General features: G+C 41.8%; 1 protein-coding gene across 1 annotated transcript in view; it reads left to right on the forward strand.

The window, feature by feature from the left end:
* Positions 1-13794, forward strand: part of DOCK5 (dedicator of cytokinesis 5) — a 230297-nt gene that overhangs the window by 132948 nt on the left and 83555 nt on the right. The window contains exons 14-17 of the mRNA XM_043988287.1: positions 1711-1835; positions 4974-5072; positions 12106-12178; positions 13563-13666. Coding sequence (XP_043844222.1) covers positions 1711-1835; positions 4974-5072; positions 12106-12178; positions 13563-13666 — 401 coding nt within the window. The remainder of the gene's footprint in view (positions 1-1710; positions 1836-4973; positions 5073-12105; positions 12179-13562; positions 13667-13794) is intronic.

Here is a 13794-nt window from a genome sequence, read left to right on the forward strand (position 1 = left end):
ACAGTCAGCAACAATCGAAAGGGAAGTCCCATTCAAAATAACTACAAAATGCAGAAAATATACAGGACTCATTCTACCAAAGCACATAAGATACCTGTATAAATATAATTATGTCCCTTTAAGGACATAAAACAAATAACTGGTGAGATATATTCAGTGTTCATGGCTGGGCCATGCCAACATAATAAAGATGACAAAAATACCAAGATTACTTTATAGATTTGGAGTAGTTCTAATCAAACAACCCAGGAAATAATTTGACAAAATAGTAACAATTTATTTGGAGGAATAAAAAAATCTAGGATGCCAAAGGGAACAACAACAACAATAGTAGAAAGGAAAAGGGAATGGTACTTTCACACCTGAAATTCTACTATAAAGCTATAATTATCAAGATTATTTGGCACTGGTTTTTAAAAAATAGAAAAGTAGACCAACAGGTTAGACTTAAGAAGGAAGAATTAAGAACCCATTATGCCCTTGAGTCATAAATTGCCTAGAAAAAACAAATTAAACAGAGATTAGTTTAGCCTCAGTCTGCTTGACCCCAGAGGGCAAGGCTAGGAGCAGTGGATATGGGTTATAAACAGGTACATTTAGGCTCGATATTGGAAAGCTTTCTGAGAATTGGAGGTGTTCAAAAGTAAAATGAGCTGTCCTGGGAAGCTTCCTCCTTAGTTGAGTTCTTCAAGCCAAGGCTGGATAACAATATATTGAGCATGTGGCAAATGGGATTTATTTAGGGGATATGAGCTGCACTATATGACAATTGGGGTCCTCCAACTATCATTCTGTGAATTGATTATTTTGATGATTGAAGCTAGTCCTTTTTTCTCCGGGAACATACAAATCTGATATGTATCTAGTTGAATTAGACAAGTTTACTGTCCTGGGGCTGAGTGAATATTATGGAATGTATAAGGTAGAGGGAGGATCCTAAAATGTCTTCTGATTCATCTCCCCTCTCTAGGCTGGGTGATATCTAGAACACTCAGTCTCTGAAAGAGTAGATGAGGTGCTTGTCCATTCATGTTAATATGTTTTTTCCCTAGACCACTCTACCAATGAATCCTTTTTCCAGAGTTGTTGTCATTGAGCTATTTCTGTTTAAATTCAAATCTACTCATTTTCAACTGACTCCAGACTTCAGCCTCTCACTCCAGCCTGGGTGGTGGTGAAAATCAGCATGCCAACCACAAAAGGAATCCTGCCTCCCAAAAACTTGGTCTGATTTCCAAAACACACAAGAGAGAATTCCTCTAGAGATGGCAGAAAATTGAATCAAGCTGCTTTAGCCTGAAATAAAATACTCTATGGGCTTTCAGCAGAAAGGATTATTGGGGAGAATACAGTAACTCTAGCATCATGCAAAAATGAGAGGCAATAACCACCCGTGGTTCAAGGCGGTATGAAAAAAGATTGTCCCTTATAATTGTAACCAAATGTGCTGGACGTCTTAAATCAGCCAGAGATTATTAATAAAGTAGAAGTGGACAAATGATCCTGATTTGGGGGGGTCTATCAATGAGCAAGCAATTATTAAATGCTTACTGTGTGCCAGGTATTTTCTAAGGTTAGGGGATAAAAAGCCAAGAGGGTTCCTGCCTTCAGTTTCTTCCTATACAAAAAGAAGGGTTTGAGCCATACGACTTCTAAGTTCCCTTCCCCCTCTCAGTCCTGCGACACTCACTCTTCACTTCTATGTTGCAGGCGATGTTAGGAATGACATCTATGTCACCCTGATCCACGGTGAGTTTGATAAAGGGAAGAAGAAGACCCCAAAGAATGTAGAGGTGACCATGTCTGTATATGATGAGGATGGCACGTTGCTTGAGGTATGTTGTTTTTCCCTGAGTTGTGCCAACCCTAATAAGTGATGGCTCCATATCAAACAACAGCAATAAATAGAAACCTTCCTATCAATGGAATGTTCAGTTATTTTCAGTCAGGTCCAACTCTTTGTGACCCCATTTGGGGGTTTTCTTGACAAAGATCCTAGCGTAGTTTGCCATTTTCTGCTCCAACTATTTTACAGATGAGGAAACTGAGGCAAGCAGGGTTAAGTGACTTGCCCAAGGTCACAAAGCTAGTAAGTGTCTGAGGCCAGATTTAAATTCAGGAAGAGAAAGCTTCCTGACCTAGGCTGGTGCTCTACCCATTGTACTATCTAGCTGCCCTAACAATTATAGGTGTTCAAAGAATCATAGTATTATAGGATAGGTCTGGAACTGGAAAGGACCTCAAAACTTATTTAGCTCCATCCCAACATTTTACAGATGAGGAAACAGACCCACAAAGGTTCAGTAACTCACCCAAGATAACAGATGGCAGAGAGTCAGGTCTCAAATCTGCTGGGTCCTTTTGACTCCAAATTCAGTATTTTTTCTTCAACTGTGTCCCCCTGTCTTAGGAGGAAGTGTGCTCCTCCTCATTCTAGGTCCTCAGTCAGGTAAGCACTGGAGGGACCCTTGTCTGCTCTATTGTGGGTGGCATTCTCTTTCAGCTATGGCTTGGTCTAAGTGGTCACTGAAATCTCTTCCAATTGTGAAAACTCTGTGATTTTGTGATATTATCCCAGTATGGCTACAGAATAGAATGAACGAAAAGGAATAATTCAGACTAGTTCTGCAAAGGTAGGTGGGAGCCAGGTCAAGGCATTTAAACTTTACTCTGGAGGTGAAAAAAAAGCCATGGGAGGTTTTTAAATAGGGGAGTGATATGATCAGACCTATATTTTTGGACTGGAGGATAAAGTAGAGAGGGGAGGTGTTAGGGGCAGGGAAACCAGTTAGGAGTCAATTGTGATAGAGTCTCTGATGGGACTTTGGGCCTGCTTTTCCTTGGGCAAGTCCTTAATCTTTATTTACTTCAGTTTCCACATCTGTAAAATGTAAAACCTCCCAGAGTTGTGGTGAGTATCGAAGGAGAAAATAGTTGTAAAAAGCACTTGGTACACTTGGTATACTTGCTCTATTTATTGCTGCTGTTGTTATTTCACAAGTGAGATACTTATTGGTCTTCATAATTGTCGCCTCCAATGCCAGGGTTCCCAGCTTCATGAGGGTGTCTGCAATAACATTGAAAGAAGTATAATTTCTTCTTAAAGATGTGTGCCGGGGCTCCTTCTCTCATATATCCCGGAGTATCAGAGAGTATAATTTCATGTTTCAACTTGAATTCAATATTTTTGAGCCAATGGATCATTTTCAAACATGTCAAATTCCTCAAGTCCTTGAGGGCAGATAATTGGGAACATATTTTTTGTTGTTGTTTTTTAAATTGCAAATAACATATTTTCTACACTTGGATTCCCTTGGGCTAACAGAGCCAAAGGTATTCTTCCCTCATCCAACTCGAGGGCTGAAAGAAAACAGATCCCCTCTTCCAACTCTCCCATTTTATAGATGAAAAACCTAAGACTCAGAAGTTAAGTAACTTACCTAAGGTCACACAACTAGAGCATGTTAAATCAAAATCTTCAGACTCTCATTCCAGGACGACTTTATCAATACCATACAGTATCTCGTACAATACAATTCAATGTCTCTCACAATACAGAAACAATAATAATGGCAATAATAATTAACATATATAGCACTTTACTTACATTATTTTGTTTAAGACTCAGTTCTCTCTAATAAGCAGCAAGTGTCTGCTATATGCTGGGCACTATGTTATGTACTAAGGTGTAATCTAGGCTATATACCTAACCCTAATCTAATTCCCCAAAACACTTTTTTTTTTTAGGGCAATGAGGGTTAAGTGACTTGCCCAGGGTCACACAGCTAGTGTCAAGTGTCTGAGGCTGGATTTGAACTCAGGTCCTCCTGAATCCAAGGCCAGTGCTTTATCTACTGTGCCACCTAGCTGGCCACCCCACCAAAAACACTTCTTGAGTTCCTGTTTTGTACAAGGCTCTGGTGATACAAAGATATAACAAGAAACGCTCTCTGTCTTCAAGGAGATTACATGCTACTATAAATACACTATCCCCATTTTATGGATGAGGAACCTGAAGCATAGGTGCTATGCTTAAATCCAGGGAAGAAAAGGACTCAGGATAGTCTGTATAAGAAGCATGCCCTCTTTCCCATGATCTTTTACAGAGTCATGTCTCTGCATTTCATAAAATGAATTTTTAAAAACATTTAACACTTACCATGTACCAAGCACTAGGGATATAAGTTTCCCATACACACCCTCTGGGAGCTTACTTTCTAATGGAAAAAACCAGCACACATAGGGCAGTGGAAGGCATTGAAGGAAGCTCTAGCCTAGGAAGTTACAAGGGTGGTAGATGGAATCATAGGGAAGTAAATTGACACACCCCATCTAGGAACAATGGTAGAATTGACTTGATCTCAGTTCATGATTACAAAACTATGGGAGTTGGGGGGGGGCAGTGAAAAGTAAAGAGTACATAGCCTTCTCCTAAGGAAGTTGTAGAGGAGGTGGCCGGAGAGGTTTGGGAGGAGTAGTCACTAATTTAGAGAATCAGGCCCCAGGAACGATGTTCAACCACCACTCCTTTTCTGAACACTAGGAGTAAAAAGGAAGAGGTGGGCGGGGGGGGGGGGATAGGAATAGAACAAGCTTCTGAGGAGAATGTGCAATTTTTTTAATGCTGCCATATTTGGGCCTTTGCTGTTATTCAGTTGTGTCCAACTCTTTATCACCCCATTTGGGATTTTCTTGGAAGAAATAGTGGAGTGGTTTCCCATTTCCTTCTCCAGCTCATTTTACAGATGAGGACGCTGAGGCAAACAGGGTTAGATCCTCAGCAAAAGTGGTAGATTGGTGTCTTTGTCCTTTTCACGGTCTTTCCTAACTCCAACCAGGTGCAAAATGGTAGGGAAGGAAGAATGGTGGCCACATGGGGGGGGGGATGGCTATATTATTGGGGGTAAATGGATGTGCCCTTACTGGATTCTCTTATTCACTCTTATTCCTAATTTTTTCTTCTATATCCAAAGAAAGCTATTCATCCAGGTGCTGGCTATGAAGGCATTTCAGAATACAAGTCCGTTGTCTATTACCAGGTCAAGCAGCCCTGCTGGTATGAAACAGTGAAGGTGAGTATGTACCTTGGTTAAAAGAAGCATTTCTGCCATTCAGTTCAACAAACATTTATTAAGCAATTTCTGTGTACCAGACGCTGTTGTGAGATTTAAAATTGGATATTAGATCATAAATCTCCCCTCTTTAACCTTTCCCTTAATTTATCTCCCAGACTAGAAAATGGAAGAAGCTTCTGGTTTTCTAGTTAGAGCTTTTATTGTATGATAGTCACAAGGTGATGTTGATTAGAAGGATAGGAAAGTAGAAACACAATACAAATCGTCTTAAGTCTAAGCTTAGTCTGTATTCCGCATAAAACTCATCAAAAGCCGAAGGCCACCTTTGGGGAGAGAGAGACCGTGTCAAGCCCATGCTGCTGCTAACTGCGAGCCGGGCCCACTCGAACTCTCATCAGCATCAGCCTGTGCAGCGCAGTCAGGAGACCTGCAAAGCAGGAAAAAAACTCCACTTCCATTCTCTCCTTGCCTTTTAAGCTCGCACCCCGGAAGTGGAGTGCTAGCAGGCAGCCTGATGTGCGCAGCAGGCAGACTGGCGTGTGTAGCTCATGCCATTGGTCTCCTCCCTGAAAGGATGGTCCTTAAAAAAACCAAAAAACTGGCATCTTTCAGTTATCCTAACCGACTGTTAAAAAACTTTCATATTTTTTTACCACACTGTGCTAGGTACTGGAGATGCAAAGACATGTGTTAAATAATCCTTGAACTCAAGAAGCTTATAGTCTTTTAGGGGAAAAGAACATGCTCATAGAGAAGTTGATACAAAATATATAAAAAGTGAAGGTGAGGGGGCAGCTAGGTGGTACAGTGGATAAAGCACTGGCCCTGTATTCAGGAAGACCTGAGTTCAAATCCAGCCTCAGACCCTTGATACTTACTAGCTGTGTGACCCTGGGCAAGTCACTTAACTCCAACTGCCTCACCAAAAAGAAAAAAAAAAAGTGAAGGTGAGATAGTTTCAGGAGGCAGAGAAGCTAAGAAGCAGGCATGGGTGATCCTTCCTCAGGCAATTCTGTCCTTCCATGTATAACTGCTGCAATCATACCATTGCGATGGCTAATCCTCTCCATGCTCTGCCCCAACACTTTGCTGCCATCTTGATTTTTCCATGAAAGTCTAGAAAGATATTCTTGTGGTTTTCAGTTTGGGACATGCTGGAAATTCAGACAGTACTTAATGTAAAGTAAGCACAGTACCACACTGGGCGGCCATCTCCTGCCCTGCATTGGAAATGTACAAAGGACAGCTCCTGGCTCAGATGATGACAGTCCAAACTGAAATGGAAGAGGCTCATGGGAAGTACAATTTCAAGCCCCAATCACCATTTCCTGACATTTCCTGTTCTTGGTTCTGGTGAAATTCCCAGAACCTCATGTCAGTTTCAACATCCCATTTTATTTCCCCTGGTGTCCCATAACCTTGATTATTCTGCACATTTGCATTTTTTAAATATCAGGATTTTTTTCATTTGCTGAGCACTTTATGACTTACAAAACCCTTTCAAATCCATCATCATTGGGGATTCTTACAACAGGCCTGTTTGTTAGGGTGGGCAGACATTTTACAGGTGAGGAAACTGAGATTGTTTCCCATAGTCACATAGCTAGAGAGTCACATAATCACAGAGCAAAATGGAAGCCATGAAGACCTGGGTTTGAATTTGGCTCTCTTACTTATTATTTCTATGACCTTAGACAAGGTACTTTTGCCTCTTTGGGCCTCAGTTTGCTCATCTGTAAAATTAGGATATTGGAAGAAAATGACCTATGATGCTTCTAGCTGTAAATCTATGATCCCATGATCCTTCCTAATTACCTGTTATATGTATGACCCTGGACAAGGCACATCTCTCTGACACTGTTTCCCCATCTGTAAAATAAAGGGGTTGGAGCTAAATGGCAACTATGGTCCTTTCAAACTCTAAAGCTATAATCCTGATTCAGACACTTAGTAGCTGTGTGACCCTGTATGAGTCATGTATCTTTCTGCAGGTGTAAAATAGATCATTGTCAGACCATCAACAAGTATTTGTTAAGCACCTTCACTGTGTCAGGCATGATTCAAGGAAGGGTCCTTGAGGAACTCACAGTCTAATGGGGGAGAAATCTATGATAAGGAGCAAATGAGGTTGTGTATTCATATGCTCAATCATTGACAGCAATTAGCACAATCACCATCATTATAAAGATTATTATTAAAGTGTAGATGTTAATCTACCAGCCAATACATGTCTTCCATGGATATTGGGCTCTTGACTCTTCCTTCCCACTTCCATCCTCAGCATAATTAAGTGTCCTTCTCTTTTCCTCTTAAATATTCTTCTCTCCCAATGATTCTCGTCTCCCATGCTCCCTCCTTTATCCCTTCAGTAGCATATTCTGAGAGCACCTCTATAGACCAAAGAAGTCCTATCCTTGTTCTTCTCCAAACCACTCCTGGGATATATGCTCAGGCCTTGCTAGCTTGCTTTCTTTATTTTTACAACATACTTCTTTTTTTTTTGCCGGACAATGAGGGTTAAGTGACTTGCACAGGGTCACCAGCCTAGTAAGTGTTAAGTGTCAGAGGCCAAATTTGAACTCAGGTCCTCCTGCATCCAAGGCCAGTGCTTTATCCACTGTGTCACCTAACTACCCCCCATATGGTATACTTCTGCTGTAGCTCTCCTTTCACTAAACCCTCTCCCCCTCCCCCCATTATAATGAAAATTAAGACTATGAGAAAAGAAGAGGGGCAGCTAGGTGGTGCAGTGGATAAAGCACAGGCCTTGGATTCAGGAGGACCTGAGTTCAAATGCAGCCTCAGATACTTCACACTTACTAGCTGTGTGACCCTGGCCAAGTCACTTAACCCTCATTGCCCCAGGAAAAAAAAGAAAAAAGAGAAAAGAAGTTATACAACCAATGAATGAATGAATGAATGAATGAATGAATGAATGAAGTGCTTACTATGTACAAAGCAAACACTGAGAATACAAAGAGAAAATTCACACTGTTCCCACTCTCATGTTCTAATGGGAGACACAACACATCTGGGAGGTGACAGCTACAGGTTGACTGTTTAGGTCCCATGGTCCTCAGGCATGAAGGCATGAGCAGATGATCAGGCCTCTTTTTTAATATCATTTCTACTCATAAAATGGCATTGTTTTCTGCTGTAGAAGCGTGGGCAGCACCAAGGACTCTGGTGACAAGAACTCTCTTTCGGGCTCTTCAGTAGCTGTGATAGTGGTGCCTACAGAAGTGGTTTCCCAAGTCATGTCTCCATGGGGTCTGGAGGTGGGGACTCCAGGCATTCCTGAGGCCCTTGGACTTACCTGCCCATTGGGGGTTGTCGGTCAACAGTTCCTATTGATGCCAGTGAAGGTGGGGGGTGGGGGCTTCTCCAGTAAACTGGCACTTATTAAGAGGCTGCTATATGCCAGGCACCATGTTAAGTGCTAGAAATAAAAGCAAAAGACCATCCCAGCTCTCAAGGAGCTCACAGTCACTTGAGAAGTTCATTCTCCTCAGTGATTGCTCCCCTCCATGTTGACTGTGTGCCCAAGACTAGAAACAGGGTTAGTGGTCGGGGGGTGGCGGGGGGGGGAGGTACTGTTTTTTCCAAGGCTCTTGGCTTTAGGGTCCTGGGCCGTCTCCTTTGAGTCCAAAGGATCAAGGTGATGACTTGACTTTTTGTCTCTGCTCCCCCTCCTTTTACTGTTAGATTCACACTCATGCTGCATTGATTGGATGGGAGGCTCTGAGTTTGAGGAGCATTTAGATGGGGAGGAGATGACCAGTTTTTCCTGCCCCATTCACTTTAGTGGCAAATGACATTTTCCATCAGCAGCTTTGCTGGGTCTGACTCCAAGGAGCATTATCTTATGTCGTCCCCTCTCCTTCTCCCCCCCTGCCCCGAAAAAGCTGAGCACATGAATTCTCATCACCAGGCAGCCTCACATTTTGATACTCAACACCCTCAGATGCCTCTCTCTTCTCGCTAGAGATGCATTAAAGGATAACTTGACAGCTAGTCAGAGATAGGAATGGGGTCCTATGGGCCTTCATATCTTCATCCAGATGTGGGCGGTGCTAGGGCAGTTTCTTAGATTGGGGTGCTGATGGGTAGTTGATGTAGCTTCTCCAAAGACAACTTCCCAACTTTCCCTTTTGGTATGGAAACACTTCTAACTCTAATATATGTTTGTAATGTTCCCTCATTTGGAGGGGGAGGGGGCATCAGGATGATCACTGACAGGCAGCAAGGTGATACCAGTCACTTCATTCCCAGATTTTTTTTTTCAGAATCTTGGAGCACAATTATTGGTTGAGAGAAATGAGACTATCTGATCAGAATATTTCTTATTATCCAAGGTTACCTAGCAAGAAGGTTTTTTCTAGGATTCTAGGTGTCAAGTGGACTTTGGGGCCCAGAGGGACACTTAGCCATGAAGTCATAATTGAGGGGGGAGGGAGAGAGGGAGGGAGAGGGAGAGAGAGGGGGGGGGAGAGAGAGGGGAGAGAGAGAGAGAGAGAGAGAGAGAGAGAGAGAGAGAGAGAGAGAGAGAGAGAGAGAGAGAGAGAGAGAGAGAGAGAGCGCTAAGCTGGTTTTAGGAGTAATAGGAAAAGAAACAACACTTTAAATGATAGTAATATAATATAGATATATTTTGCTGAACTGTGCATTGAACCAGAACCTATTCCAAAACTACCTAACAAACCAGTTCAGACTAGAACTGAATGATTTTTTTTAATTAACAAAATTTCATTTTTTCTCCTTACCCTCTACCATTAAAGGAAGGAAGGAAGGAAGGAAGGAAGGAAGGAAGGAAGGAAGGAAGGAAGGAAGGAAGGAAGGAAGGAAGGAAGGAAGGAAGGAAGGAAGGAAGAAAGGAAGGAAGGAAGGAAGGAAGGAAGGAAGGAAGGAAGGAAGGAAGGAAGGAAGGAAGGAAGGAAGGAAGGAAGGAAGGAAGGGAGGGAGGGAGGGAGGGAGGGAGGGAGGGAAAGAAAGAAAGAGAAACCCTTGTAACTAATATGCATAGAAAACAAAACCAGCCTCACACAGTGGCCATGACTCAGTCAGCCCCATGAATCCTTTATGTCTGGCACATAGTGGGTAACATGCTTCCTCTTCAGTGGTTTGGTGGCATTGGTCAGAGTTCTGAAATCATCTTTCAAAGGAAGAAACAATAAATACTTGCAGGAATAGAAACTGAGTCAATGATTTCACTTGTATAGGGAATTCCCAGGTGAGGAAACTCCCTTTATCAGTGCAGGTCCACACCTTACCCCTTAGAGTCTTCCAGAGGTGCCTAGATCACAGAGTGAGTAAGTGATCTGGTCAGGTCCCCACAATCAGGATGAATTCATTTCTTTTTGGTTCCCAGGTGACCTGGCTACCCTCCAGACTACTCCCAAGCTAATTCTAGCTAGGTAGTTTTGGGGTGGGGAAAAAAGAAAAAAAGAAAAAAATAGTCCTGGATAATGATAAGAAGGTGCTCATTTCCTAATCTCTCTGCTTTTGGAGAGACCTCATGGTGAAGTGAATAGTATATTGTCTTTGGACATAGAACACCTGGTTTGAATTCTGTCCTCAACTATTTCATAGCTATATACTCTGGGTAATTCAGCTTCTTTCTCTTTAAAACTGAATAGGTTTGGGGGCAGCCAGGTGGTGCAGTGGATAAAGCACTGGCCCTGGATTCAGAAGGACCTGAGTTCAAATCCTGCCTCAGATACTTGACACTTACTAGCTGTGTGATCCTGGACAAATCACTTAACCCTCATTGCCCCGCAAAAAAATAGAACAAGTTGGACTTAATGGTCTCTGGCATCTCTTCTGGATCTCAATCTATGATCCAATGAAATCATGGGTCTTATGAAGGTGCTTTTTGTCCTCCAACCCTCTTGGAATTAGCAATGTTTAACACAGATTCTATAATAGAGATGTGAGAATGAGTTTAAAATGCTCAAAAACTTTAACAGGGGGAGAAAATTTAACCAATCAATAAGCATTTATTAAGAGACTACTTTGTGCCAAGTACCCTTCTGGGCACTCAGAATACTAAAGCAAAACTGTCCCCACCTTCAACAGGTACCCATTCTAATAGCAGAGACAAAATGCAAATATGTGAAGATAAGTTTATGCACATGTATTATTTTCCAGTGAGCAATAGAAATTCATTTATATTCTTTGGAGTGAAGAAGGTTCCAAAAACCCTCTCTATCCTATAAGCATCATTACATACAAGCTGCACACCAAATCCTGTGAGATGAATCATGACCAGTTCCAGTTTCATGACCTGTACAACACTCAGATGTTGTGTATGTGGTCCTCCTTGCTTTACTTACTTCACTCTGAATCAGTTTATAAAAGTTTTTCCATGTTTCTCTCAGTTCTTTCTATTCCATATTTCTTACTACTCAAAAAAACCTTTCCATTACATTTATTTGTTTGTTTTTTGTTTTTTAGTGAGGCAGTTGGGGTTAAGTGACTTGCCCAAGGTCACACAGCTAGTAAGTGTTAAGTGTCTGAGGCCGGATTTGAACTCAGGTAGTCCTGACTCCAGGGCCGGTGCTCTATCCACTGTGCCACCTAGCTGCCCCTACATTACATTTAAATATCACAGTTTGGTTAGCCATTTTCCAATAAATGGGCACCTACTTTTGTTTTACATTTTCTTTGTTATCACAAGTGGCTGCTAGAAATATGTAATATAATAATAATATAAATATTTTGTTATTTAGGTTTGGGGTTTTGTTTGTTTGTTTGTTTTGGACTGCTTTCAGGTGGCAATCCATGCCCCATGTTGGAATCAATAGGTCAAAATGCACAGAGGGTTGTAGCTGGAGAAACCAGCTTTTCATTGAATTTCTCTTGGTTCTAAATGGAAACTTCTTTGATTGGAAATGGATCTGCCTTCTACCAGATTGCTTTCTGTGGGATATAGGGTTACAGTAAGTTTCTGTGAACTGTCTTGTCCTATGGGGTTGCAAGAGGTAGAGAGCTACATTAAATATTCACTCTTTCTCTTCTTATTAATATGCAGGTATCCATTGCAATCGAAGAGGTCACCCGTTGTCATCTAAGATTTACTTTCCGGCACAGGTCATCGCAGGAATGTAAGTATCAAGATGTCTAGAGTGCAGACTTTCTCCAAGAACAATATTTACTCTTGCTTCACAGTACTTTTAGGGGCCCTGGAGACTTATTGTATTTGGAAACTAGACGTGGCCAAGTCCAGCCCTTGGCAGCTTCATCCTTCAAAGCTGAGCTTTCCTTGGTACTAAGGAAGGAGCTGGGACTATTTTTGTGTTTCTGAGTTTCCAAATTCCACATGGTCAAGCTAAAGAAAATGTCATCCTCGGTGGATGAGAAGCTGATGGATTTCAGGCAGCTTTCCAGGTTCTTGCAAGTGTGTTGTTTCCATATGGCGCTATTAATGTTGACATTAGGTGGAAATTGCTGTGTTAATACTCTGCCTCTATGGAATTGATCTCTCCCTCCTTTAAACTCTTCAGAGAACCATGCTCATTTCTTTCCTGCTCAATTCAGTTCAATGAACATTTACCAACCATCTACTATGGGTGAGGCCTTGTGTTAATTGAGAGAATACAAAGACAAAAACAAGCCCAGTCCTGACCTCAACGGACTTCCTTCCTCTGGTGTACTTACCATATTTTTGTTAATATAATCATTGTTATGTTAGAGGTGATGTGAGATAGTAGATAAAGAGTCAGTTCCAGAGAATTAACGGCATGGATAATGAACATGTAGAATTATGATAACTAGAAGTGTTGTGGTCTATTGGTCATTTATTAAGCACTTAATCTGGTACCTATCCTATCTCAAGGAGCTCCCAATCTAATGGGCCAGTCAACATGCAAACAACTATATACACATGAGATCAATACAGGATAACTGGAGGTCATTTCATCCCACTAGCACTTTCCAGGGAGACCTGCAGAAGTTGGGGATTTTAGGTGAACCTTACATAGATTCAAGGAAACCAGGAGATGAAACAAGGATGGAGAACATCGAATGAGTTGGCCACAAAGTTCACATATCCTGGGTTCCAGTCCTGACTGTGTGACAAAGGACAAGCCATTTGACTTCTAGGTGGTCTAAGCAATTCTCTAAGGCTAGGAATGGCTGAGAAGATTTTAACTTGAATTGGTGGAGGCAATTTCCTTTTCCTGGAGTTCCCTATTCTTATGAAATCATTGGACCAAACCCTAATTATTTCCATGCATGTCTTTTGTCCTAGACAGTTAACTCCCTAGGCAAAGATTGTGCCTTACTTATCTTTGTATCTCTTTCAGCACCCTTCCAAGTATTGGGCACTTAATGAAAGAATAGATTGCCCCATGCCCTTCTCCTCAGTACTTAATCCCCACCCTCTAAAGAACATTCATTAAGTATGGGAGAAGTGGGAGATCTTCTAGGTGGACCACCATTACTGGCCTCTCTGCATCACTCAGAAACTAAGTCTTCCTCATTTTGCAGCCAGAGATAAATCTGAAAGAGCTTTTGGGGTGGCCTTTGTGAAGCTGATGAACACAGATGGAACCACATTGCAGGATGGGAGGCATAACCTGGTGGTGTATAAGGTAAGAGCATTAGAACCAATCTCTAATGACTGTCAAAAGGTCTTTCCTTTCCATCAAGGACTAAAAAACCCTTCAGGTTCATGGCTATGATGCCTCAATGGATTCTTGATCTCTTTGACTTGGAATCT

The sequence above is a fragment of the Dromiciops gliroides genome, chromosome 2, assembly GCF_019393635.1.
Source record: "Dromiciops gliroides isolate mDroGli1 chromosome 2, mDroGli1.pri, whole genome shotgun sequence".
In the NCBI taxonomy this organism is placed as follows: Eukaryota; Metazoa; Chordata; class Mammalia; order Microbiotheria; family Microbiotheriidae; genus Dromiciops; species Dromiciops gliroides.